General features: G+C 43.1%; 1 protein-coding gene across 1 annotated transcript in view; it reads right to left on the minus strand.

Moving 5' to 3' along the window:
- The window catches only part of GTF2E1 (general transcription factor IIE subunit 1), a 46587-nt gene that overhangs the window by 15125 nt on the left and 3966 nt on the right, over nt 1-27496 (minus strand). The window contains exon 2 of the mRNA XM_027449658.3: nt 22651-23128. Coding sequence (XP_027305459.1) covers nt 22651-23098 — 448 coding nt within the window. The 5' untranslated portion in view covers nt 23099-23128. The remainder of the gene's footprint in view (nt 1-22650; nt 23129-27496) is intronic.

The following is a 27496-nucleotide window of genomic DNA, read 5'->3' on the forward strand; positions in this document are numbered from 1 at the left end:
TGCATGACTTTCCTCCACAAAGCTACAAGGACCTCCAACAGAGAACAATGAAGATTAATAAAAATAAATAAATAAATAAAATGCCATTTTCTCCTCATTATAATAAACTCCAGTTGAAAAGAAGGTTACACAAGGGATGCTGAGGCTTTGCGTTTCATGCAAATCTGCTCGTGTACACACCAGAAATCTATTGAAGAACAAAGAGCAAGAACGAAACACTTAGAGCACCGTCCCAAGGCACCATTTGGAAGGCCAACAGGCCAATGGCAGAAGCGTGCGTATTTCCCTACCGCTGCTTCGAGCAGTGGTGGCCGTGGAAGCCTGATGGCAGCAGCTGGCAACAGTGAGGAGGAGGAAGGAAGAGGGCGAGCTCCGCGCCAGCACGTTGTTTCCAGCTCTTTTCAGTGGCACTGCAAGATGGGCCAGCTCCGAAAGGACACGCTGCTCTTCCGTCTGCTTTTCCCTTTTTGTTTTCTGAGAGGCTCTGGAGGCCCTTCACACGAACAAAGCAGGTTTTTCAGATGCTGGTTACTTCAGAACAAAGCCAGTCTATTATCGGAGCTGATTATCCTCCTTTCCAAAGGTCTGGAGCAGCTCGCAGGCAGCCCTCACTGAATCTGCTGTTTACTGCTGTGATAGATCATGCTCCTAGCCTGCACTCTTTGAAAGGTGCCCCTGCACTGCCAAGATATATAACAGTATGAGATAAGAATGGGTACTGCTCTCCAACAGACTTTTGGGGATTCATTTTTTGCTGGGAATATGAAGGATGATGCAAGGTAGCATTTTCTATCAGCTACCTCGTATTCTCACTCATTCAAAAGGTAACAGATCCCCTTCTGACACATGCACACGTATGCTTTGCCTGGAAGTCCCACCTGTTAACTCTGCTGCATTACAGAGTATTTTTATAAATCTTTTTAAAAGATCTTTCACCCCTTCTCTTACTGACCATCGCTGTAACGGGGAGCGGTGCTGAAAGCACCATCACACAGGCTCTAGGACGTAGGCTGGAGCACCAGCAGAACCTGACACACTCTAGGCCTACCAAAACGTCCAAAAAAGAAAGTTGGAGGGGAATTACAGGGCAAAATGTACAGCAGGGACTGCTAAGACCAGTGTTCAGAACACAATCTAAAATGCCAGCACGGCCTGGTGAGCCAGCAGGAGTGCCCCAGGGACATGTTAAAAACTAAGCATTTCTGCTACCAACCCTTCAGAGACCAAATCCTTGTCACTCTCACCTGTATTTCGTACTTAGAAAAAGGGGGGATGTTTTCAATTAGTGTTCTTCTCAGAGGGAAAAACCTTCTGCAGCTAAGGACAAGTTTTGCTTTCTGCAGTGCAGTCTCTTATCACTGGTTTCATGGTCAAAATGAGTAATGCTGACCAGAAGAAATGGGAATCTTCTCACTGCAGAGTATGTGTGCCACTCATTCCTACCTGCACCCAAATACTTAAGATTTAGAGAGCACCCCCTTACTTTAAATTACTCTAGAAACCTGCATGCCAAAAAAATAATAATAGCAGATTGAAAGTGCAGAGACACTGGAATAAACTAATTCCCAAGATTATTTCAGTTATTAAAAGACAACAAAGATGGGAAGTTTCAGGTGCTAGGGATGTAAAACACTAAGAGTTGGCCCTCCCACGATGGCACACGGTAGAATTGATCAGAAACAAAGCCCGCAAGACAAATTTTCCAGCTCAGCCTGACCTATACCTAACAAGAGATAAACTAGTAAAGTAATTTATTTCATCATCTGCAACACCAGCAAGAGAGAAGGACTTGCTGGCATCAGGAGTGTTGTAAGAACGTCTCTGACCTAAAGATTCCTGCTGTCTCAGATAACCTGCTGGTGATTTGCTGTCTCGCTCGTGGAGCTGTGGAGGAGATATATTGACGAAGCTTATAGTAATGCCAGGCAAAGCAATAAAAAAGCCTCCTTGACATTTGCAAATTCTCAGAGTCCAGAGGGATTACCTCTCTTCATGTCATTCTATCTTATTTCTGCTTCAGGTTGATTTCCCCTCACTGCTAACATCTCAAATTTGATCACCTGAAAAATAAGAGCCAAAAAAGCTTAATTCAGCTTTGCCTTTCACTCACTGCTACGTACAGGCAAAGATTATTTGACACGGCAAGTATCTCTTTAACAACCCAGGACTATGCTGATGTTTACAAAGTATAAAAGGAAAGAAAAGTAGTTAAAAAAGCAAATTTCATCCCACTTTTTTGTATCTCACAATGTATGTTTGTATAAAAGGTGGTCTTTAAGTAGACTGTCCATGCCTGATAGCCTCAGATAACAAAGTATTTAATGTATCACCTGAATCATCTTCAGAAACAGTAACGTGAGTCCTCCATAAATCACACCCCAGAAAAACGTATCTTTGGAGGAAAAGCTGTGCCATGACAAGTAGCTTGGGCAACAGAAGCTGAAGACACAGAATAAGAAGTTTAGTTTAACAAATTTTGCTGAGTTAATAAAATAGACTGACAGTTCCTCTAAGTGACCTGAAGTTGCTGTTGACTTCCATTACAGAAACAACAACCCACGAGGTACTCCCTATTTTGTTTCTTAATCTGATGAAACAAAACACGACATCTGCTAATTGTTATGCCATTTCATTAACCTCTTTAGTCAAACAGTAAAAAAAAAAAAAAAAAAGAAAAAAAAAAAGAAAAGAAGAAAGACACCAGGGGTAAACTACCCTTCAGACTGCTAAGGCATGAAAACTCTGAGGCTGTACCTTTGTTACTGCCTTTCAGCTCGATGGGTTGAGTCAGCTTCTGCCTAGTTTATTTTGTGGGTATCCAGGGAGTGAATGCTTGTGAAGTGCTTTCAGCACAGCAAGTGGCAAGTCCTTTCCTCTGACACAGACCAGAAAGCCAAGCCAGGCATATGCTCGCATCGTGGTTCATGCTATCTGTACAGCTCCTATCCATAAAGGTTTTATAAACCTCTTGAATGTTTTTATTTCAGATGTTTTACAATTCTAGTGAGACAAAAGCAGGGAGAAATTGATCACATGCACCCAGTTGCTTTTTAGGAGCTAGGCATAGTGTAGCTATATAAAAGAGCATGTGTGCATATAAAAACCCAAACCCTAAGCCCATTCCTGCTTTTCTTTTTAAATAGTCTCCCCTTCACAGGCAACTTCTCCTATCTTTGGAGACAACCGCATCTCTGACAACTCATTTTACAGAGCTGCTTCTCTCCTCTTCCTTCCCTCTTCCCAGGGGGAGCGGTGGCTTCGCTGATCATGTGCCGCACCATCTCCTGATTAATTCTGATAGACAACCAGCAGCTAGCTGGCACATCATCATCATCGCCCTAGGATGAACAATAATCTGCCTCGCCATCTGCTCTCGGATTTATTTTGAAGCAGCCACTGCTCCCTGCGGTGCGGCAGGGACCAGGGACGGCGCCCTTCCCCTGGGGGCGATGTGCTGAGGGCTGGTGGCGTTGGCTGGGAGACACCTGGGGGAGCGCAGGATCCAAGGAACCAAGACTGTGACCCATGAGAGATTTCAACATCAAAGCTTTCTGGATCCCTTTGGTTCCCTTCTCAAAGTCGTAAGGCAGTGAGGAGGTTCACCTAGTGACTGCAGGACCCTGCTCACCTTCACACCCTCTTTCAGGTCCAGTAGTGTAGTCCAGGAGGCGGCAATTACAGACTCTTTGGGGCCGTGCCACTGTTGACACATTTGGAAAGGGATGCCACGCTGTCAAACAGACTTGGAAACAAATCAGGTGGAGCCTGAAGTTTTGTGCAGCTGGTGAAATGTGCCGTACAACTTTCATGTACTCTCAGCAAGCTCTGACGACTACCCCACAGAAAACAGGGAGCTGCACAAAGCAGTCCCTGCGAGATGAACGAGAATTTCAGAAGGACAAACACAATGGGCAAAAAGAATAGCTGTGAGGGATGGGAAAAAGACTGGAATCGCAGGGTGGCTCGGGATGGAAGGGACCTTTGCAGGTCTCTAGCCCAGCCTCCAGCCCAAACCAGACCCAGCTCTGCGGCCAGACCAGGCTGCTCTAACATTTCTAGTGACTGGCAGATAAAAAATCCCATGAACAAAAAGAGGGCAGAGGAGGGTTAAAATGCTCTGGGAGACAGCAACGCTAATCCAAATGAAGAAATTTCTGGAATCCACATAATGAAATTCATTAGAGTCAGGTAGAAGATACTGCACTGGTTTAAAAAAAGGGGGGGGGAACAGAAGGGGTGAATTGTCCCTGCAACGCACTGCAATGATCTCTGGTCACCACGAAGGACAAAACCAACAGGAATCAACGGTGCTGTGCTGCAGACAGCAAAAGAGAAGCTGGTTGCTGTGTATATTAACAACGATGTCATGCAAGGCGTGAGACGATGCTATGTTACCCTGCGTTATCCTGCCCTATGACCACCTGTGGTGATAAACAGAGCGCAGCTTCACATGCTGCAATGATTCCAAGGGAACAAAGTGGCAGCTTAACACATATGCTTCATTAGGGAAAAAAATGAGGAAGACTGACTTTTCTACCATGTTTTTCTACCAGGCTTTTGATGAAATTCATACGCCCAGGTCACAGTACCTGAAGGGACGGCCAGTGAATCACACGAGAGGACTCCGAAGGCAGCTCCTGCTTGCACCAGCGACTACACCACCAGTGCCTACCCTTGTTACCATCTTACAGTGAAACCACATGCTCGAATACAGACTTTATTCTGCTCAGCAGACGAAGTGATCAATTAAATTGTTTTCTTCTAAGAAAATCCTGTACCAAAATGCTGGTGAAGAGACCAGGTTCTGCACACCGTGTGGTGCCCTACTGGCAATCTGTCCAGTGCTGCACAACGTGGGGTTCCCAGCATCCCAAGGGACATAATATTATCTGTTCTCCTTTTCTTTCTCATTAGCTCCAATAAATGACATTTTAATCAATACCTCACCGCGTCTGAGTGCCTTTCTTACTGGAATCACAGCAAACACTTGCACCAGCACATTACACATGACTGATACAGACCATCTGCTAACCTGTTTAACTTAAAGTCACAGCAATGTTTTTGACTTTAACACAGGATCTCGTGCGTGACTCAGCACCGAACATCTCATGATGCTCTTGCCCTGTTTTCCTAGTCTCCAGCACACACAGGCTGAAAAGAAAAAGCAGAGAACTGCAGGTTGATTCCTACACGCGGTTCTTCATCATCCCATTTTCTGCTGCTCCTAGTGCGTTCACTTCAGAGGAATGCTCAAAGTCACGGATTCTCTCTTCGGTAGGCAGTGGACTTGCTGATTGGAGAGTGGGCTAGAAGAGAGCTTAATTCAGCTTGAATTTGACTAAGTGACCACCACTAAAAAAAACAAAACAAAACAAACAAACAAAAAAACAACCAACAACAACAAACCTGTAACATTCTTGATCCATGAAACTTTTGAGCAGTTTCAGAGGTGAAGACAAAAACGTACAGATGTAGAAGGCACCAAAAGCTACCTCCACGCTGCAAACAACATCCAGAACCTAAGCCAAGGTATCTGGGCTCTCAGCTTGCCACAGGTTGTTTTAACAAAAGCAAAGTAGAATGGTAAATATATTTTATGCCAGTCATTGATAAAGTAGTAGGTCAATTATTTTATATACTACCGTGTTTATTATTTTTAATAAATCCAAAATTGAAATGCATAGTTTTTGCTTAATACAACCAAAACCTACTATTTTTGTGCAACAGCTCCGTGTCTCTCCGGATTGGACCGTTCCATACAAAAGAGAAGTTTAACTACAGCAGACCATATGTGAGCCTGATTTTAACATGTGCTGTTTTAATAGGTCCTCCAGAGTCTTCGAACAGAATTGGCAGGCTTTGCCTTCATCTGGTGCCTGCGACAGCTCGGAAGGATTCTTCCCACTGAACAGAAGACTCTTACAGCGCAGACATGAACATACGGGCTACCTCACTCCTCAGCAGGGCTCCCTTTACCGGCAGTGAGGCAGAAGCTGTGTCAGGAAAGTCTCTTTCTCTGCTAGGAAAGCCTCAGGAAGCAGCTCAGGTGTGCACACCTGCTCTGCAAACACCCAGCTGGGGAGATGAATGCCTCGTCCATTTTCAGTGCCTGCGCTTAGGAGGAAATTCTCTCTCATTTATCCAGTTGTGCTATGGGAACATCCAATGTTCTGCAAGGGTGCTTTAAAGCAAAACCAACATTGAGATTGATTTTAGCATCCTTCCAAAGTCTTCAAAGTAGGAGAAACGTTAGCTGCATTAATTTCTTGGGCTGCCTTTTGTTCTTATTTCAGCAGTAATAACTAATGAATGCCATCCTACAGTTGGTATTTTGCAGCAGAGGCAGATGAAAGATTTTACAGATTCCAACTGTGACTTGGGGAAGAGAACAACTCAGCCTCAGAGAAAACCTGTAAGGCTGCAACTCTGGGAGTCTCAACTCAGCCTCTTCCTAGCTTTGTCACGCCAAGTTATTACCAATTACAAACGTAAGTTGGATGGATATGCACATTCATGTATGTGAATAACTTCACAAAACTTCATTGTAACACTGCCAGTTATTTCCTTTAGAGAAGAACACTGACACAATTATTGGGATTTTAATTAATTCATTCATTTTGCTGCCAGCAAATGCCAGCACATTTTATTATACATGAAAACGCTGACATTGGGATTACACAGCAAGGTTTTGGTAGCGGGGGGGCTGCAGGGGTGGCCTCTGTGAGAAGAACCCAGCAGCTACCCCACATCAGACCACAGCGAGCTCCAAAAGGGATTTTTCCCTGGCCAGAGCTGAGCCACGAGTGACTAGCTGGGCCTCTGAGAGAGCCAATTTAAGAAAGGGAAAAAAGCTGCGGTGCAACAGCAGCTGGGAGAGAGGAGTGTGATCCAGCCCTGCAGCCCCCAGGTCAGTGCAGCAGGAGGGCAGGAGGTGCTCCAGGCAGGCAGCAGTCCCCCTGCGGCCTGTGGAGAGGCCCCTGGTGGAGCAGGCTGTCCCCCTGCAGCCCATGGGTCCCACATGGAGCAGATCTCCACGCTGCAGCCCCCCCATGGGTGGAGGAGCCCCCGGTGGAGCAGGTGGATGTGGCCTGGAGGAGGCTGCGGCCCATAGAGAGCCCCCGCAGGAGCAGGCCCCGGGCCGGAGCTGCAGCCTGTGGAGAGGAGCCCATGCAGGAGCAGGGGTTTGGGGGGAGCTGCCGCCCACCCGTGGTGGACCCGTGAAGGATGGCATCCCATGGGAGGGACCCCACAGGGAGCTTGGGCAGGGAGTGACCATGAAGGAGCAATGGAGACAAAGTGTTAGAAGACAGACCACAGCCCCCATTCCCCTCTGCTGCTTTAGGGGAAGAGGTAGAAGAAGGTGAACAGAGAGGAAGGTGTTTTTAGTTTTCTTTTAGTTCTCACTGTTCTAATCTGCTAGTGATATGTAATAAATTATATTAATCTCCCTGTGCTGAGTGTGTATTGCCCATGGAAGCACTTGGTGGGTGATCTCTCTGTCCTCGTCTCAACCCACAAACTTTCTTTTCATCATTTTTTCCTCCCTGTTCTGTTGAGGAGGGGGAGTGGTGGAGTTCAGCTGTCCATCAGCATGAAACCACCACCACCGTTTAGCGCAAGCATGCACCCTCTGATGCAGCATACAAGGCAGTAAACTAATGTGTAGTAAATCACTAAATATTGCATCTTTTAAGAGAGGGCATTTGTACAGAGTTGGATGCACATGCATGGAGTAAATAAAAGTGTAATTCTATCCTAACATTGTTGATTTCCTGATGTTTGAGTATCAATCACCCCCTCTTTTCCAAGCCAGAAGGCTCCAGAACTGTCTGTTTAGATCTTACATGCCCATCACTGCAGTAACTGAATGTCTTCTAGGGTCAAGGGAGTAAATTTTCTTCTTTGTTCCATCTTGCCTCCTGGAACACATCACTTTAAAATTAATAGAAATGGTAGTCTGAGTATTTCTTTATTTTCCTATTAAATATTCTTTTTATGGTGCAAGGACGAAGAACTTCTCTTCCTGCCCAGCTCAAGGGTCTTTCCCCACTTACTCAATCCAAGATCCTCTACACTTTTGCACTAGCTTTCCTTTTAACAAAACTCTGACCTCTCTACATATTTTCAGACTAATTTTACCTCACTCACAACAATCTGGGGAACGAAGCAATTTGTTCTGGTTCCATGTGAACACACAGGGACCAGGGGCTGTTTTGCCTCAGAGCTACAACTAAATGAGGCGAACAGAGAATAAAAAACACAACCAAAACCCCAAACCACGTAACCTCACTCTGCTGGCACGTGCACCAGTCACTTGATGCACTACGAAAACCAGAGATTGTTACAGGAAGCAGACACAACAGCAATCACTTGTTATCTCTGCAATCCCAAACCAGAATACTCCCAGTTCTCCTTGGGTACAAGACGAAGAACAGCACTACAAAGTTAATGGCATCCATCTCTCTGCGCTCCAAGGACTAACTTGCAGATGGTTCATCACTTGAAAGTCATAACCATCCCCATTTCATCTCTTCATTGTCTGCTCGATGCACGCCACAAAAACATGGCAATACAGATCAAAGATGCGAGAGAAGTGTCTCTCCATTTCTCAATGAAACACTGAGCACTTATAAAAAAAATTACTTCAGGGTCAAGGAAAGACAGACAAAAAAATTACAGTGAAAGCAAGAAGAAATGTTCAGAATTTGGACAAAAGCAGTCAGTGAAAGATCAGGGTACTTTAAAAAAAAAAAAAAACAACTTCTAAAAAAACACCAAACACTGCCTTTCAAATTCAAAAACAAATCCAGAGTCTGATTTAACCCTCAAATAACAAATTGATGCTGCTTTGGATTCCGTCCTCCTCCCCCCCAAAAAAAAAATCCAAGATGAACATCTTGACACTAGGCAAGGGATAGAAGTTCCCTTTGAAAGGGAAGGGAACTAATATGAAGCTCCAGAAATATACTAGATTGGTCCCTCCCAAGCTTTTTTAATCACTTACCCCATCAGTAATTTTATTTTTCTTACCGTGAACCAATTTTGAATTTTTATACATGTATTACTAGACTAATAGATTATGTATAATGAAAAAAAAAGCCTGCTCTAGATGTCTTTCTGTCTTCCTCCCTCCCCCAGAAAGGATTCAGTACTCTCTTGCAGCTCAGTGAGGGATAGCACATGCCTTGAGCTAGAGCTTAAACAACCAACTATGATGGCAGCAAGCCCAGCAACTGGCATTCAGATCTGGAGAAGGGTGGAGGAGACCCAAGGTTTATGGCATATTTTATTAGAGACTATACGTCATGAGACTTGGGGAAAACTGGGAATTGGAGGCCAAAGCACAGAAAAGAATTTACTGGTATGGAGGGAACTGAGCATGACTGTAAGTTATTACAGAAAAAGGGTGAACCCAATCTGAAGTTTTAGAGGTGCTAGAGGGTAACAAGAAAAATGGGAAGCAAAATATTTTGACTGGGGAGATGAAAGGATGTTCAACTGTCTTGTAGACTCACCAAGAAACTGAAGAAATATGGTCCAGATAAATTCATCATGAAATGACTGCATAAAAGGTGAAGAACACCATTTTTAGATTGTTTGCTGTGAGCCAGAAAGGGCGTTTCAAGGGTCTACCTTGGTTCACTTAATTGCATACTTTCTACTACAGATTTTGAAAGTAGAACAGTATACACACATGGAATGTACTAAATGTACTAATAAGACAGAATTGGAAAATGTTTGTGGTAGAAACCACAATTAGAATGCAAAACTGTCTTTGTAAACTACAGAAATTGTCAGAAGTCAACCACATGAAGCTTACTGCAGTCCAAAGCATTGTGCCTTTTCTATTACTTTTATGTTACTCACCTATACCAGCACCTTCCCTTCCATACTGCCAAAGAAAGACAGTCATAAGCTGTATAGAGGCACCTTGAGATTGGCAGAATGGGGATGAAGACAGTATGTCATAACTTCATTTTTCAGACACTGCAATTTCAGGACACTTACAAGGACCTACATGGACAAGATCAAAGTGAGTGGCTGTGATTGAGACTGTACCAGTAGAGATATTCTCCAACGAGATAACTTCTGAGTAAGACAGCAATTTCAAGCTCTAACTGCTATAATGTGAAAAAGAAAAAGCATATCACAAATGTATTGAAGGATTTTGCATCACAGCTGACAGCAGTTCTTAAATGAAGAGCCATCACAAGTTGATGAATCAATGTTTTGACACTGAAAAATTGTATTGCATACCTGCATGCAAACACTGGCATATATTAAAGAAAGTGGTTTTATATAGCCTTCAAAAAAAATATCAGCAAATGCATATTTGAAATTGTCACATATTCTGATTCAGTCAGTGATCTGAAGAAAAAAAAAAAACTCCTACTAAAATGAATTCTCAAACATTTCTAAAACTGATGTTCCTGATTTCCCATATTGAGAAGCTTACAGGGTCTTAATGTTCCTTCCAGAACTGATTATGAACAAACACACTGACGTTAATTGCACATATCTGAGCTCTCACAGCTCTCAAGTTCCATATAGAAGGCCCAATGTGTTGTTTACTTCCTTTTGCCTTTCTTCTCCTTAAGTACATACTCATGCTCAGTACCATAAACACTTCCATCAGAGCAAGTAGGATTAGCACAACTGCAAGGAGGCAGGTGAATTTCCTTCTGTTAGAAATGCACTGTGCACAGATTTAACTAACACTTCACCTTATTTGATAGAAGAGAGGTAGTATCTAAAATTGAAATAGAGATAAGCTCTGACTCCTTTCCTTTACAGCTAATAAGACCAGCGATGAACTTGGATTTGTGATAGAACTGATCAGCTGTACTCCACAGGGAGAGAAGCAGAGCATAAAGGACTCATTTCTGCCCTAAAGTCTCTTTAATCCAAAAGAAGACAGAAAGAGAGAAAAGAATCTCAGAAATTTGCAAACATGTTGTCTTCTAGTTAAATATCAACAAAGATGAAATTTTACAACAGTGCTAGCAGAGGCTCGGTATTTCTAAGGCATGAGTTCTACTTGGGTAGGATCTAGAGGCTCAGAGTCACACAGAAGTGGAGCCCTGAAAAAAAAAAAAATGTACTGAGAAAAACTTTGCTTGCAAAGCTGTCAGTCTAACCAGAGAAATCAGGCAAGCGTGAAGAAAGGTGTCCTAATATTTCCCCTCTTGAAGGTGGAAACCTTAACTGTTAAGTTATAAAGCCATGCAAATGTGGTAGAAGGGGGATCTCTGGAGCTCATGCCCAGTGTGTCGATCTGCAGGTTTCTACTGTGGCACCTAAACGACAGCCACCCCAGAAACATTTAGGAGGATCCCCAGACTGCATGCTGATGTGAGCATGGGTTAAACTGAGGCTCTGCTGCATCTTCTGTTTTCACAACTGAAGCCATTTGTCCCTGGAAGAGACTGTCACCGCTGCAGAGTTGATAACACAAGGCAGCAAACCCTTAACACTCAGACTACCGAATGTACAACAGATTGACATGATTAGGATTTCATTTCAGAGATAATATTAAGCTGCAGAGTGACCTTCATTCCTTGAAAGAAGCAAGTTCCTGTCTGCTTTACAAGTTAGGGCTTTCAGCTCCAGGCAGGCTAAGACGAACCACCAAGGCATTTACCAGCCACAAACCCCTGGCCAGCAGGAAGGACGAGGTGCAGGCTGAACACACACCTCAGCAGAAACGTTCTGGTGTGGCCACCCAAGATTTGGTCGTTACATTAAAAATTATATGTGTAAAAATTGTATAGCAATTGTGCTGAGCACAGCCTGCCTTGAGTTAAATACCTTAAAATGCCCCAAAGAATCAAGCCAAATACAGAGACAGCCCTTCTGCACAGAAACAGCATCTTCTGAAAATTTTAACTTATATAAAACCAAATATAGCAGATAAAGATTATTTCGTTTTTCTTGCTTCATTAGCTCCTTTGCAACATATATTTTTAAGGATTTTACAAGAGTATTTGTGTATATATACCGGCCAACTTAATTATAACTGTTACTGACTCCTCATATAAAAATGGGGATTTGTAAAATTGATGTAGTCTGTTCCCAGCAATAAACGTGATTTATTCCTATGATCTTGTTCGCAAAGCAGAGAGAACAATTAAGACAGCCATCCCTCCATCTCAGGTTGAATGAAGCATCACAAATCACCTAATCCTTTGTCTTTTACGGTCAAGCTATAACCTTGTCCTCCACTCACTGCAACGGTGTACAGGTGCTTTGCTTGAGGCCTGAGGACAGGCAAGCAAACACCTTTTAAGATCAGCTTCACCAACTGAATGCAATTACTATGGAAATGAAAAAGCAGGTCTCTTCTCTTGACTCCAGAGAATTATATCCCAAAGTTGCTAATGATCTCTTCACAACTTAAAACTGCAGCATTCGGATATTCCCACAAACACCGACATTAGGGTTCATACTCAGTCTTGCAGTAGAACTGCAACGCATTTGTCTTCTTGTCAGTGAGAGCGTGCCCAGGAGCAGGGCAGTTTAACTCTTTTACTCAGCCTGAGCTCAGCGAGCGGGGCCACACCAGTGGAGACCAACAGCGAAGGTAACGCAGGAAAGACAGCCTGCCTTAGCGCCACATGTCAGTGCGACCAAGAAGCAAATCAGGCACATTTAATTCCTCAGGAACAAGCAGGAGAATAAGAATAAGACTGCTGAACAGCTTCAGAGGAAGAAAATGTTTGACTGTGAAGGGGAAGTTTTTTTTTTTTTTCCATGATCCATTTTCAGATGGGCTTTATCTGAGCTATTTTACATTACTGAGCTTGCTCCTGTTCTGCCAAAGCAGCTGCCTATTTCCTTCCGACTCCCAGATTTCCTTTAATCATTGAAGACATGATGCTGTGTTCTGATGAAATGCCTTTCCTGGCCATTCCTGATGGAGGGAATTAAAAGCCTTGCCAATCCTTTTGAAATGCAAATCTTCACCAAATAGGTTTCATGCCTCTCGCTACCGTTGCTTTTCCCTGAAGAGCACATTGGGGTGGAACAGCAAAAGGATTGCTTATCTTCTAAAATGAATATTGTCTTGCACTTGCCACCCCCTAATCTCCCACTCTCATTTTCATCTTTCTTCCTCCCCAAATCTCACATTTCTGAAGCAAGAAAGCTTCTGTTACCTCCAGGTGACAATAAAGCTTGATCCTCCAGCAGTAAAATCATTAATTCTCTTATCTACATAGCCAATACGGCTACACAGATTTTTTTTTCTTTCAAACATCAACAATTTCTGTTAACTGTTGAGACCTTAACAGTGCAAAGACCCAGCCCAAACACATCTTTTCATATTAACCGAAAAAATATCCTCTACTCCTTTTTGCAGAGTATGGGAAAAGTGTTTTAATTAAAAAGGAGTGTAATTAGAATGAGGAAGCAGCACATAGACCCATAATCTAGTATAGGACAAGAGAAAAAGAAAATGGTGAACCTTGACTCTCCTGGGGAACAGCGGTGGTGCAAATACGTCAGCATGAAGGCTCCAAGCACAGTTTTGTTCTTCTGCTTCAATTTCAGCCCACAGTTGTGGGGGATGATGCAGGGAAAAGGATAATCACTTCCCAAAGTAAGAGTTGAGTGTTTTGTGCAGCAGGACAGAGCTCTCAAGAGTAAAATCTTACATGCCGCAGGACGTTCACATGAAGTCACTGATGAAGGCTACACAGAATCACTACTATGGTTAAAGCAAGACTGAAAAACACAGGGAGAAATGTGTTTATGAGCAGCTGTATGGTGACAGAAGAGGACTTTTCTTCTGCATTTCTGGAACAGAAATTAAGAAATTTATACTATTTGATGACAAGCTAGATTTCATGAACTGTTCCTGGTGGTGCTAAGCTTTTAACGAATTCAGACAGAAATGTTCACTTTCAGAGCTGGTAACTGACTAGCAGCATGTTCAACAACACTAAACCTTACGTTATTTGTGGCTTTATTTTGTAACGGAACTCAAGAACAAAAAAGGAAGCGATAAACAGACTACCTGCATGCATTCCCAACTGCAACTATTTCTCTGAAAACATAGTAGGAAACAGAATGAGTACCATTGCTTGTGGAGCAGTTTTGTCCCTTCAAGTAGTTTAAATGCAAGACTGTCCAACGCTGGCACACCCTGTGGGATCTCCATTTCATTGTTCAAGTTTGGCACTTCTGGGTAAAGACAGTAACAATGACAAACATGAAGTAGGTGGGCAAGAGAGGATTCTCTAGCAGAATTTGCACTTTTTTGCTTCCCCCCACCTTTTTTCAAGTCACTTCACCATAGGCATCTATGCTGTGCCTGTATTTCTCCAAAGATTTACTGACATCAGCATTATCTGTGACACGAGCGCACGCAGCTTCACAGCAGTCACCCACTCTTTGGAAAAATCAGCCCTCCAATTTCTTGTCCCAAAACATCAGAGGGGTAGAAGGAACCAGCAGGCTTTCTATTAAGACCAAATTCAATATTGCTTTTAACTCGAGACTGCTGTCGGTGACCTAAACTCCATCCTCCACATTTAAGACCCTGAGCAAATCTGGCCGGGACATAAGTAATGCTTATTCTTGTAAATGAAAGGAAGCAGATCTTGTGATTTGGCAGGGCACATGTGGACTGCAACTGCAAGAAGTGTACGTTTGGCATGTACGGTGATGGCATCATTGCCAGTTATCAAGCATTTCAGCAGGACACCTGCCGCAGTTTCACTTGGCGTGCTTCTGCAAGCAACTTCTGCCTCGCAGTACTCAGCTGCTTTGGAAACTGGCTAGGAGAAACCGTGTTCTCATTGGCACCCCCGCAGCACAATTGATCAGATCGCTATAGAAACCCCATGTTTCTCACTCATTCATACAATTGATATTTCTTCGTAAGCTGGAAAACGAGTCTGAACTGCCATGATAACAGAAAGAACAGCTTGAATGCTGCCAGAGGGGAAGTTGTTAATTTTTCAGACAGTGCAAGAGATTAGTGGCAAAAGGCATTTGTCCGAGCTCACAGATTAAGGTTCAAATGCACACCCCTTAAGCACAGAACTGAGCGACACTAACGACCAACTTTGACCTTTTTTTCAACACATTAAAAAAAAAAAAACACACATACCTTTCAAGTATAAAAAAGCAAAAAAAAACACCCTCCATGATGTTATGCTTTCTATTTATCATAGAAAGGTTGGAAAAGCCCTCCGAGATCATCTGGTCCAACCATCACCCTACCACCAATGTCACCCACTAAACCATGTCCCTAAGCACCAGGTCCAACCTTTCCTTGAACACCCCCAGGGACGGTGACACCACCAGCTCCCCGGGTAACCCATCTCAATGCCTGACTGCTCTTTCTGAGCAGAAATGTCTCCTCATTTCCAGAGGACCTACTTTTCATACTCAAAACAAGTCAAAACTCCTCTAGAAATGGAATTGGTTTTAGGTAATCACTCTAGGCATCTTTTATTTGTCTTCTAGGGTTTGTGTACAGCTTAGCAACATTTTCAAGACTATGTCTACATCCATTTGGTTTAACTGCATTTTTTTTCAGGGCTCCAAAAGACAGCTTCAGAATGTACTGTCAGGAGCCTTAAAGAACTGCTAGATGACCAAAACTACTTTGCCATTGAACTTCACTCTCTAGGACTTGCAAATAGCTGAACTGAAGCTAATGAAACCTACACAGTGAAGCATTTGGTGGGAAAGCCCCACTACCACCTAGTTCCCAATGTCATAAGGCTTGTTTACAGACTCATGAAAGATTGAGACAGAGATGCCTGCTCCACTTTGCTGTTACTTCACTGCAGCTTTCTGGTTTTGCCCACCAGAAGCGTAGCATTTCTGTGCTATCTCAGCACTGACGATACACCAGCACCATGCCTACCTGGCACGTGTGCTCCGAGACCTATTTTCGTATGGGATGGACACACTCAGGCCTCCAACCTCTGCCCAATTAGCAGTGCTTGGGGAGCAAACACACTGCAGGTCTTCATTTGAAAAAGAAAAAGGCAATAGCTTTTTCACAGCTGTGCAGAGAGACCGGGGACCCAGTCAGCAGCTTCAAGCACACTGTATGGCAAACAAGCTAATCAGCTCTGCCAGGGGGCACAGCAGGTGTCAGTGGAGAATGAGGCAGGGAGGGTGCTCTGAGGGCACGGCAATGCTGTAGCTCCCTCTGATCACAGGCTGCAGTGTATATGCAGAATTGTCCTCATGTCTGTATTTCGCAGGCATAGTTTAAGGAGCAAAAGAAAGAAAATTCAAAAGGTGTCAACCAAATTTGACATGCTGCATTACGGAAAAACAACATTACACTGAATTTCATGCTATAGTTCTCCCTTCCTGCTGACCTTGGTTTGCAATTAAGAGAAGGGGAGCAATCTAGTATCTTAAATAGAAAAAAAAGCACCTTCAGAAGCACTTAGTGTTACCTCGAGGAGCACCATGAGTTACTCATTCATCTCACTGTGCTGGCTGCTTTTAGCCCAATTGCATGAAAAATGCTGTAACAATTTCTGAACAGTCAAAGACATTTCTCTCTTGAAAAGGTAAATTAAACATTCCAAAAAAAAGGACTGCATTAGACAAATTATTGATCATTCAGGAGTGCCAGATGATTTAATACATATTCAGTATAAAATTGGGAGAGGAATGCTTTCCTCTTCTTAATATGAGCCATTTCTACTCCAGCTCATAAGCACAACGTCAGCAGCTCCAAGCTGAAGGGGTTCTTCCTCCTGTCCTACTATGCACAGGCTGAGCCAGACAGCAAGCACAGGAAGCCCTAAGTGGACAGAAGTAGTATCCAAAGAAATTCCTATTTATTTTTTTTTTGTTTTAAAAACACTCCAACCAAGAAGATGGAGCCAAAACACCAAGCAGGCCCACATACTATTCCCTCAAATTGCATCCAGCTGTAGAAACACCACACAAGTAACAGGATTCTAGACGTGCTCCTGATCCAAGTGAAAACCAGATGCCCGTGCCCATAAGGCTGACAATCTGCAGACGCTATTACCAAGCATGCAGTTTCAAAAGAACAGCGAGTTAATAGAGTAAAAGATAGGAACGCTGCAGTCCAGCTTTCAGGATATCACTGCAAATGGTTTTGCAACATTCACAGATCCTAGAGATCTTATTGTTATCTATTTCAATTTGCAAAGCCAGAAGAAAAGTTAAAGTGATAACCGTTACTTGAAGGGCAACTATTTCCTGCACTGCTAATAATACGATGTCCTTTGCAGACAAAAATGCTATCAATACTATAAATATGGGCTTGCATTTATCAGATAGATTAAAAAAAAAAAGAGACAGCACACCAGCCAGAAGACAATTTGGAATACAGGGAATCAGTTTGCCAGCAGTCTACAGGCAACAGCTCCACAGAGTCTCTGATTTTGCCTCCAAAGAGGCCCTTACAGCCCTCACGTTCAGCACAGCACCAGCTCTAGCACTACTGTCACCCGTTTTTCCATCAAGCTGAGTGACCCACAGGGGGACCAAAGGGTACATGAGAAGAAGCGTCCAGCTTGTACTCATCCCCTTCATATTACAGATATAATCTACACATCCCTTGCAAGGTATTCTGAAGAGTATTCTTACCTCCAGAAAAGCCTACATTAGTTCTGATGTTTTTCCTCAGTTTTTCTTTCCCTGTAGCTCCAGGCCTTATCATTCTGAAGCAGAGTAAAGCTGACAGGAGCACTCTTGCAGCTTTTGCCAGAAATTTGAATAGAAACAATGAAACTAAGAGGAGTATGGGCAGTTTCCCTCTGTTGACATTTGCCAAAAGCTTTATGTGGGAGCACAGACAAGGAAAATGTGCCTGTAAAGTCAAGAAAAATCACACGGAAGGGTTTACATACAGTTGGGAAGCTAACTAAAATACAAAAAAATCTTCAGAGAATGTGATGTTACAAACTGAATTGCTCTCAACTGTTTCTTTTTCAGGGAAAGTTTCTGGTATGCCAATTTACAAAGATTAAGTCCTGGTTTGGGCAGGTAAAGCTGTGAACTGGAGTAGTAGTAATATGATATAGCACATACATGGCAGCACAGGGCAAATGAAGCTAACCAGAGAGCCTGTTCTGAAAAAAATCAGTCAACCTAAAGAACAAGAATCAACAGCGAAAAGAACAAATCTAGGATTGACTACATAGCATGAATATGTGGAATGAATCGTTCTTCAGGATTATTTTTTTTTTCTAGTGGCTGAAAGGGAGAGAATACAAAGAGATGTACCAGAAACGGACAAGGGAGCTCCTGAAGAAAAAGGAAAGGCAAAAAAAAAACAAACAAACAACAAAACAAACAGGGAGAAGGGGGAACATAAGAAAAAATAACAGAACAGGCTCAGAAGCAATTTGAATCAGATCAGGAAGATTTGAAGATAGTGGAAGAACTTGCCTGAGGAAGCAGAAATTCAGAACAAGGAGAGAAGTCAGATGTGTTCTGAATAGCTCACTGGGGATGAAGCAAGGAGCCGAGTACTCAGAAGCAAAAGGCAGTGGCTCCAGAAATCTACACACAAGACCAAGGCAAAAATCAAGGACTGGTCAAATTCCCCATCTCAGTAACGGGGCTCAAATCATACAAAAGCTCAGCTGAATGAATGAATGAATGAATGTGATAGTGAGGTGCCTCGTGACAGGTACAGAGAGCCAACCTCTGAACATGTTACATGCAAGTCTGTTATGAAGTACACAAATTACACGAGTGACAGAAAAACAAGTGGGGTTAAAGCAAAATTCAAGGTGTTGTTGCCCCTTCTAGAAAACTGATATTGGCACTTTCAATCCATTCTTCCCAATTTGGTATCAGCACACAGAGTAAGACTCTGATACTCAGGATACTCCTACTACAGTGCACCTTCAGGAGCAGTAGGGCAGCCATACCCAAAGTCATTCATTTGGTCCAAGCCAGGACCAAACTGTGGGAGGGCAGAGCACAGATACATTTCTAGCTGATACCATTCCCAATAAGACTCTAGTAAGTACAACCACAATTAAAAACATCCCAACAGCATCATATTTCCAATTCCTGCTACCCACTTACCTTCTATACTTTAATTCCATTATTAATCACGTCTTACCTAACCGAACGTTATGCTAAGGACACTTATATCTGGATGTATGGAAGAGACCAACTGTAATTACATTCACTGTTAACATCAAGACTGCTCTTTGTGGTAACAGAAGCGAAAGAAAACAAGACTGCATAAAAGTTGCATTACAAAGGTAGAAGAGAAGAGAAAAGTTACTTTATTTAGCCTGTATCTTCTTTCTAATGTTAAATTTATTTGCTACCCTGCTGGATATCCTGATACAGTTTAGTATTTAGAATACATAAGGAAATCCATGGCTTGGTATCAGCCACTGTAATGCACTTCAGGATCTTGTTCCTCTCACTCCTTCACTTCAGCCCCACGCTCCCTACTCCAGTCTCCAGTCACACAGTTTCTTTCAAACTGACCTTGAATTTGACAGGCAACTCCAACACTGCACTAGATTTACAAATATGATTAGGGTATGAGAACAGGATACATTACAGATCTTCCTCAACCAGACCCACTTAATCATGCTACAGAACACGCATTCATGAAAAACATTTCCATTTTCCATGTGGCATTCAACAAATTAATCAACCCAAGCCTGTACGTATTGAGGAAAGAAGACAGCTCCCTCTACTGGGTGAGACAATGCAGCTCCTTGGATCCCCCCTCCCAGCCTCCACAGAGCATACTTGCACATATTCAAACCTCTGAGATATTTTTTTTTAAACCAATCCACACGATAGCATCTAACTGCTTAGACTGCTCTAAAATTTCAGGAACTGCCCTACAGAAATCTTTGTAGTTTCTACACTTAAAAGCATAAAGAAGAAAAATCTTCCCCAAAGTCTGTGGAAGATGCAGATGAAAGTCGTGCCAGCGACTTATGTTAGTGTCCATTGTCAGCCCAGGTCAGGAAGCAGCCAGTTCGGCTCTGTTACTCACAGCACGCGTTTAACACTTGACTTTTCTTACTGTAACTCAATTAATCTTTTTCTTGTACATCTCTGCCTCAAGAGAGGGCCCTTACCTTGTTTAAGGGAATGGCTGCAGCTTTCTACCTGCGTGAGGCTTCACCACAATAGCAGCTGCAGGTGATTGCTAGCATGTATGCAGAACAAAGCGATGAAATATCAGAGCACAGGTCAGACTGCAGTCGGTGACACAAAGGAAAAGGCAATGATCAGTTTTTCAAGCGTTTGTAACAGGATCTTCTAGGAAGACTACAATCTTTTTCCTTTCTCAGTCAACCCTCCTGAAACACGAGGCTCAAAGTAACACTTCAGTCATGTAGCATTAGCTTTTTTCTTTCGGTAGATCTCAACACATTCAAAGTGGGTGAGAACTGTCAGCTCGGTGCAGGAGGCCAGTCTGCAGCAATTCCTGACGAGCCTGCTGTCAGGACAATAGGTAGAACAGAAATCTGAAACATCATGAATCAGAAGTTCTTCCTACATGTTTTTAATTGCAATTAGCTGTGTGAAACAAGTCCAATCTTCCCTACACAAAAATACTCTCTTCTGCAGGACTCTAGGTTATTTACCTTCTTATACGGGAAAGGCCTGGAAAGATAGATGCAACTTTCAAGTCATCACTGCAGGACTCTACAGTAATGCCCAACCCTAGCTGCATAAGGCCAACTGGTTACATCTCAATTGCACTAAGAGCAGAATTTACCCAAGTGAAAGCTATAAATGTTATTAATTTTTATTACCAGTTCTCCAAGTACAGACAGAACATTAACCGAACTTATTCTGCATTGCTTACATCATTTGGCATAGAAGGCTAAAAATGCTCGAAGTTTCTGAGTTCCAGGAAAGCAGAAGAAAAGACAGAAGATGGCCAGAGATTCTCATACAAGTTCCCAACATCAAGGCACAGGGAAGCTACAAAACCCAGCATAGGTACAGCACTGCACATCCCAGTAAAGTACATAGGTAATATGACTTGGGAAAATATTCGCTTCTGCATGTCCTCAGTAACTTCTTACAGGGAAAAAAAAACCAACAACCAACCTACAAAAATCTCTGCTGTCCCATCTTTTAAAATTATTTTTGATGTTGTTGTTTTGTGTTTTCTTTTTTTTCTTCAAAATTATTTCAGAAATTATACTCACAAATAGAGTAAAACAGATCTGAAGCAAGACCTCTATCTGAGGGCCTGTACCCTACAGGTAACCTATACAAACCAGACCTTAGCTAAAGCTGAGAGACAGAGAGATGCTGTGGTAACTGAAGAGCACTACAAACCCGAGGTACAGACAGAGCTCACAAACCACACTTCACAAATCAAAACAGAACGATTACAGGCAGAGAGGCTCAAAACCTTCCTACCATCACTGACAGGGAAGGGAAGCTGACTGCCATTTTAAGTGCAGCCTGGTCCAGCCTAGCAGAGAGGATGCTTTCCATGCTCTACCTGCTCCATGGACCTCTTTGGCCCTGTGTTTTGATTCACAGCATTTTATTAATGTGGCTGCAGCCCAGGTCAGCCCTGACTGAAATTCATGAGGCTTTTGGTTATCCTCCAACTTTGCCTTTCAACTTAAGGGCAAAGGCATCCTTGGAACAGTCCAGTGAACCTGATTCCTCCACACACCTCTTCCAGAGTCCTCTCTGTGAGAGGCCTGAATGGGAGAGCGGAGATTCCAGAGGGCAGTGGAGGCATGTGGCCAACACAATCCACAACGTAACTTTGAAAAAAATAAAAGCTGTCCACAGGAGAAAGAATTTAACAGGAAACATTAAAGAGCACCAAGAAACTAGTTCAGAAGGTAGAGGCCTGACACCCAACCTCTGCTCCCTGCCTTCCCCACAGGATAAACACAGATTAGAGAGGCAAAGTAGGATCTCATCAGGTGCAGGTGTTTTTCCTTTTCTTCCCTAGCACAGAAGACACAAAGCATTTTGACTGCCCCTTTGACACCCAGGAATGACTCTGCTTTTGTATGCATGAGACAGATACACACCTCCACTGAGGCACGCACTTGGCAAAAAAAAAAATGTTTACTCCCAAGCACAGACAAGTCTGGAATTAATTTAACTTCCGTGAGAATGGTTTACACTAGGGAAGCCAGGTTGTACAGCATAATGAAATGGCTAGAAGCAAATTAAACAGTAACAGTTCACTCCCCACATGCCCATATCTATAGCACAAATTTCCTGCATATAAAACTCCGTGATTTGTGTGTCCTCTCTGCAAACAACAAGTCATGCAGCTTTAAAGGCAAGACCAGGTTACACCAAAAAGCCACCTTCTTCCAAAAAGGACAGCTCCCCTTACTCATCCTTGAGTTTGATTGGGATAAGACTTCATTTCTCTACTGCTTGTCACTCAGCTTACCACCAAGCGTTTTACCAAAATTGCTATTTGCCTGTACAGACTCTGCAAGAACTACTGCAACCATTACCAAAACAAATAGCAGTGGGGCAGTAAAACACGACATTACTTTTCTGCAACGTTTTTACAGTATTTTGATATTCAGACACTTACCACATGCAGAAACATTATCTCGACCTTCTGCCAAGCTCAGGAGAATTATCCTGAGACTTTCCTTAAAGCCTGGCACTAAGGAAGGAGAAAGCCAGAGCACTGTTACTGTATCTTACCTGTCCTGGGGTCAAAGAGCTGGTTGGCCTCCAGGTCTGTGAAAGTGCTGAAGCAAATGGGGCATTTAAAAGAGGCGCGATTGGTGGAGTCCCTTTCGTCCGTCTCAATCCTCCTCCTCATGTGGTCCAGCTTGTACTTCACCACGTTAACCAGCAGGCGGTAGTTGATGAAGTAATAGTTGTGACGGGTGGTTTTGCCATCTGGAGCTGTCTCGACCCTCATCCTGCATTTGATGAACTTGTCACCCTTGAGGGTGTTGAGGACAGCCCGCAACTGCTTCCTGTCAAATTTCAGGAGCTCTAACATGTCCTCTTCCTTCACACAGGGGTTTCGGATGAGGATGTCCAGAGCCAAAGCATGTTCAATGCCATAAAACCCACGCACAACATACTTGGCAAGGCGTTTGAGAGCTGCAGGGACCTCAGTGAGGACGTCTGGGTCAGTCATAGCAGGTTCAGAGCTTGAGCTTCATGTATACTGCAATGAGAAAAGGCAGATGGATTCGTAACTACTCTTCTGACTTCAGCAGTTTGCATGCATCTTTCTCACAGCTAAGAAAAGGATGGGATGTTCTCCGTTTCCATTTCCCCAACCCTGATCTTTCCCCTTGGATGTTAATATCTATTCTACAGGGGTAGAATTTGGAAATGGCACTTCTAATTTATAACAGGATGGTGGAAAACAAAAGCACACAAATTGCTACCACAACATTCAGCAGATTGCAGTTCTACCCAAAGCTGGAATAAGAAAACTGTCTTGAAGCTGAGCTCCAGTAGAGAGCTTCATGATCAGCTGAGACTTGTGTCCTGGTGGAAAGACTACAGCAAAAAAGGACCTCAGATGGCCCAAGAAAGTGGGATAGTTCTATGGCCCTACTGCATGTCCCTTCATTCCATTATAAATATCCCTGCCTGCTTCTGTTCCTCAGACATCACTGGATAGCAACACTATGTGAGGACAGCTTGCTAGTACAGACAGGTACACATTCAAACAAAAGCTCCCATCAGAACAGACAGGCTTTTTCCTTACGTTCTGATAAATACGTCTCAGTCAGCAGTCTGCAGCATGAAAACTATTAGCACTATCAATCACTACCTAACAGACCACTTGAGCCTTGATCACAGGTGGGCACACATGTCCTTCCACAGGACTGATCCTATATTTGAAGTCCCATATTCAGCCCTTAGAAGCCCATGTGTAATGCAACAGGATAAGCAAAGCAAAATTCAAGACATACTGAACATGGCAAGATTTTCTGTTTAAGAGATAAATACTTCATAAACTTACTGTGCTGTGACAAGGCAGATTTCTAAATACTGTATTTTCACTTCGTTTTTCTTTACCTCAACGTGAAGTGGCACAACTAGTCATATCGACTGCATGACTCTGTGCCATACAAAGATCAATACATAGGATCAGATCACACAAGGAATTCCTCATACTGTCACCTCTGCCACGGGCATAACCCAGAACTGAGATTGGATTGAGGGCAGCTCTGCTAGGGACCTCAGCTGTTGGTTGATGAGAAGCTCCGCATGAGCCAGCAACATGCACTTGCAGCCCAGAAAGCCAGGCTTATGCTCAGCTGCACGAAAAGCAGGATGGCCAGCAGGGCGAGGGAAGTGACGTTCCCCTTTTTATTCTGCTCTCGTGAGACCCCACCTGTGTTCAGCTCTGGGGCCCCAAGCACACGAAGGATACAGAGATGTTGGAGCAAGTCCAGAGGAGAGCCACAAGGGTGATCAAAGGGCTGGAGCACCTCTCCTATGAAGACAGGCTGAGAGAGTTGGGGTTGTTCAGCCTGGAGAAGGCTCCAGGGAGACCTTGCAATGGCCTTCCAGTACCTAAAGCGGGCTACAGGAAAGCTGGGGAGGGACTCTGTCACGACATGTAGTGATAGAACAAGGAGAAATTGCTTTAAACTGAAAGAGGGTATATTTAGATCAGATATTAGAAAGAAATCCTTTACTCTGAGGATGGTGAGGTCCTGGCACAGGCTACCCAGAGAAGCTGTGGATGCCCCATCCCTGGAGGTGCTCAAGGCCAGGCTGGATGGGGCTTTGGGCAGCCTGGGCTGGTGGGAGGTGTTCCTGCCCATGGCAGCGGGGTGGAACTGGGTGGGCTTCAAGGTCCCCTCCAACCCAAACCATTCTAGCATTTACAATTCTACATTCACCCAGCAGCTGCTGACGCACTTCCATCAGCTCAGTCTATTCACAAATTTGCTATCACTTACAGAAATGCTTCCCCCTCAAAACCTTTAAGCAACCTTACCCACTGAAGCTTCACTTCTCTTCAGCCCCCACCCTCCTCTGCACTGAGGTACGTTCCTCTCAAGGGTTATGGCCAGAGCAACTACAAAGCAATCAGGCTTTGCATTGTGGAGCGTGCTACTGAATAAATTAAGGCTGCACTGCTTTCTTTTTTCTGCCTTTTGAATCCAAAAAAACATGTTTATTATTTTCTTTTAAGATACTTTCCCACCTCAGCTTTTCTCTTTCTCTGTCTTAAGGCCAAGCGTTACTCACAGTGCTCAAATTGAAATGAACTTCACCAAATCTGCTGTTTGATGGCAGCCTGAGAAGAGCTTACAGAAGACAATGCTTGGATGTCCAGCTCCAACTTCCTTCCCCTCAAGGAAATTCAATTATGTTTATCCCAGCGTGAATTAGCCACGATGCACGCAGTTCTTGAGTCTGCCTTCTCTGCATGCATTACGGTTTAATTCGCACAAAGGCCATTTTTAACGGAGCTCTGCATTAAGCTAGGTAAAGATAAAAGTGTCAGCAATCAAGGATGCCCCAGGATGAGTTAGCCATGCAGTACTGAAAACAGTCAGTTTTTTTGTTTTTTAAAGAAGCCAGAGTCAATCTGAATACAGTCACAGGACAGTCTGCCTGCAAATCCGTTTCATTATGTTGGTATTTTCACAATTTTACAATCAATTAGAGCTAAACCTTGGTTTTGATTGAAACTGCCAGCAATGTACAGAGACTACACAACTATGTCCACGCAGAGTCTAGCCAGAAGCCTTTATTTATTTAAACTGATTAATTCTACTTATTCAAAGTTTAGGCAGAGAATGACATTAATAAAAAGATCAACTTTAAGTCACGCTTGGCACCCTACAAGTGAATTAAAAAGACAAATTTTGGAAGTTAAAAGGTTTCTAAGTGTTGATCCTCAAAACAAGCAAAAATCTCCCTCCTGATCAATTCATTTCCCCCTAAGAAGTCCTTGCAGAAAAGCTTGGGAATGAAGCTTTTAGTGGGCAGAGTGACCTTCAGAACATCAATTGTTACTAAAAGGGGAAAAAAAAGCAGAAAGTGGTTTCTGTGATTCTAAGCAAGCACATCTCACTCTGGATGCATCGCCTGAGAGTTGATGGGAAGCTTTTTCTCTGCAAAAATCTCACTGATAAGACAGCTGCAGATTTCCACAGCCACTTTCCAACAGGTTTAAGGTACAATTTCCTGAATAATGCACTCAAATGTTACATTTAGACCTAGAAGACACTAATAAACAAATAATGCAAGGCACTAATAAACAAAACCTCCTGTACGATTATGTACTTTTAACTACTGCTGAAAACCAAGGGAAAGATGCGATACAATTTCTTAGTGCCAAATGCTAGATTTCTTTCCCCTCCATCTAGCGGGGCTAGGAGATTTCATGCTATTTCATCTTCTTTACTAGAAATTTCTAGTCACATCCAACTCCTCTTTATCCTCAGGTAATAGCTGTTGTCTCGAGTGTAACACTGTTTTGTTTTTTTCCAGGCACGGATATATGGAAATACAAGCATTCTGTGAACACCACAAACCATTCTTCCCCATCAAACTCCACTTCAAGGAGTTGGTTAACATGGATTAAATTCTAAATCCTGCAAAAGAAAGTCTTTGGGTGAAAAAACTGACTAACGTCAGCTTTAAGGAAAATAAAGAAAATAAGACGTCAAAGAACACCCTGGCCAAGCTTTGCTACGTGAAAGTCAACAGTGCTGAACATCACCACCTTAGCTGTAAGCATCAGTATGGATACACAGTCAACAAGTTTTTATATGACTCTGAGCCCTTGCCTTTGGTCACTCAGGCATTGGACTTCAAACAAGATGTGTATCATAGGATGAAGGCTGGATTTTACAATAGCATTCTTAATTACATTCTTACCTAAGTGATATGATACAGGGCAGTGGTAGGAAAGTGTGTTACCATCACCAGGACCTAGCAGTGTTCCTCTAGAAATTGTATCACCTCACCATGAAAAATCCCAGGCCACAGCACATGAACTCCAAATCCTCACTACCCTTCACCAGCCAAGATCCAGCTCACAAATGTTAATTCAATGTCGCAGGAGTGTAATTTTAAGATTCAAAAGCAAAGGACATTCCCTGCATTCTTAAGCAGTGATTTCACCTCCCGTCAAAGCAGTAAGTCAAACCTGAATTAATTACATGTGCAAAGAAATACGATAACATCTAACAAGGTTTTAATGGACGTGCATCCATTTCGTAATGAAGTCTGTGCTGTCCTTAACAGCATACAAACATTACTGGGGGAAAAAAGAAACCCAGTGGCACCACCACCAACAAGCACACTGGACAGGACGACATTCAGAAACATGGTTTCAAAACATACAGACTTCACCAAGAAACTATTCGGGAACTGTTCTGTGCAACTGCATGAATACATTTCGGTATTATGGGTACACAAAGAAGGTAGATCTATGCTGTCATAACAGGAGTTTTGTGAACTCTACCAGGAATTACGCTAAGAATTACATCTGTTTTTCATCCTGACAAAAGCTGAGACAAAGGAGGACAACTACTATAAAGATGATTCCTAG

This window comes from Anas platyrhynchos, chromosome 1 (genome assembly GCF_047663525.1).
Source record: "Anas platyrhynchos isolate ZD024472 breed Pekin duck chromosome 1, IASCAAS_PekinDuck_T2T, whole genome shotgun sequence".
NCBI lineage: Eukaryota > Metazoa > Chordata > Aves > Anseriformes > Anatidae > Anas > Anas platyrhynchos.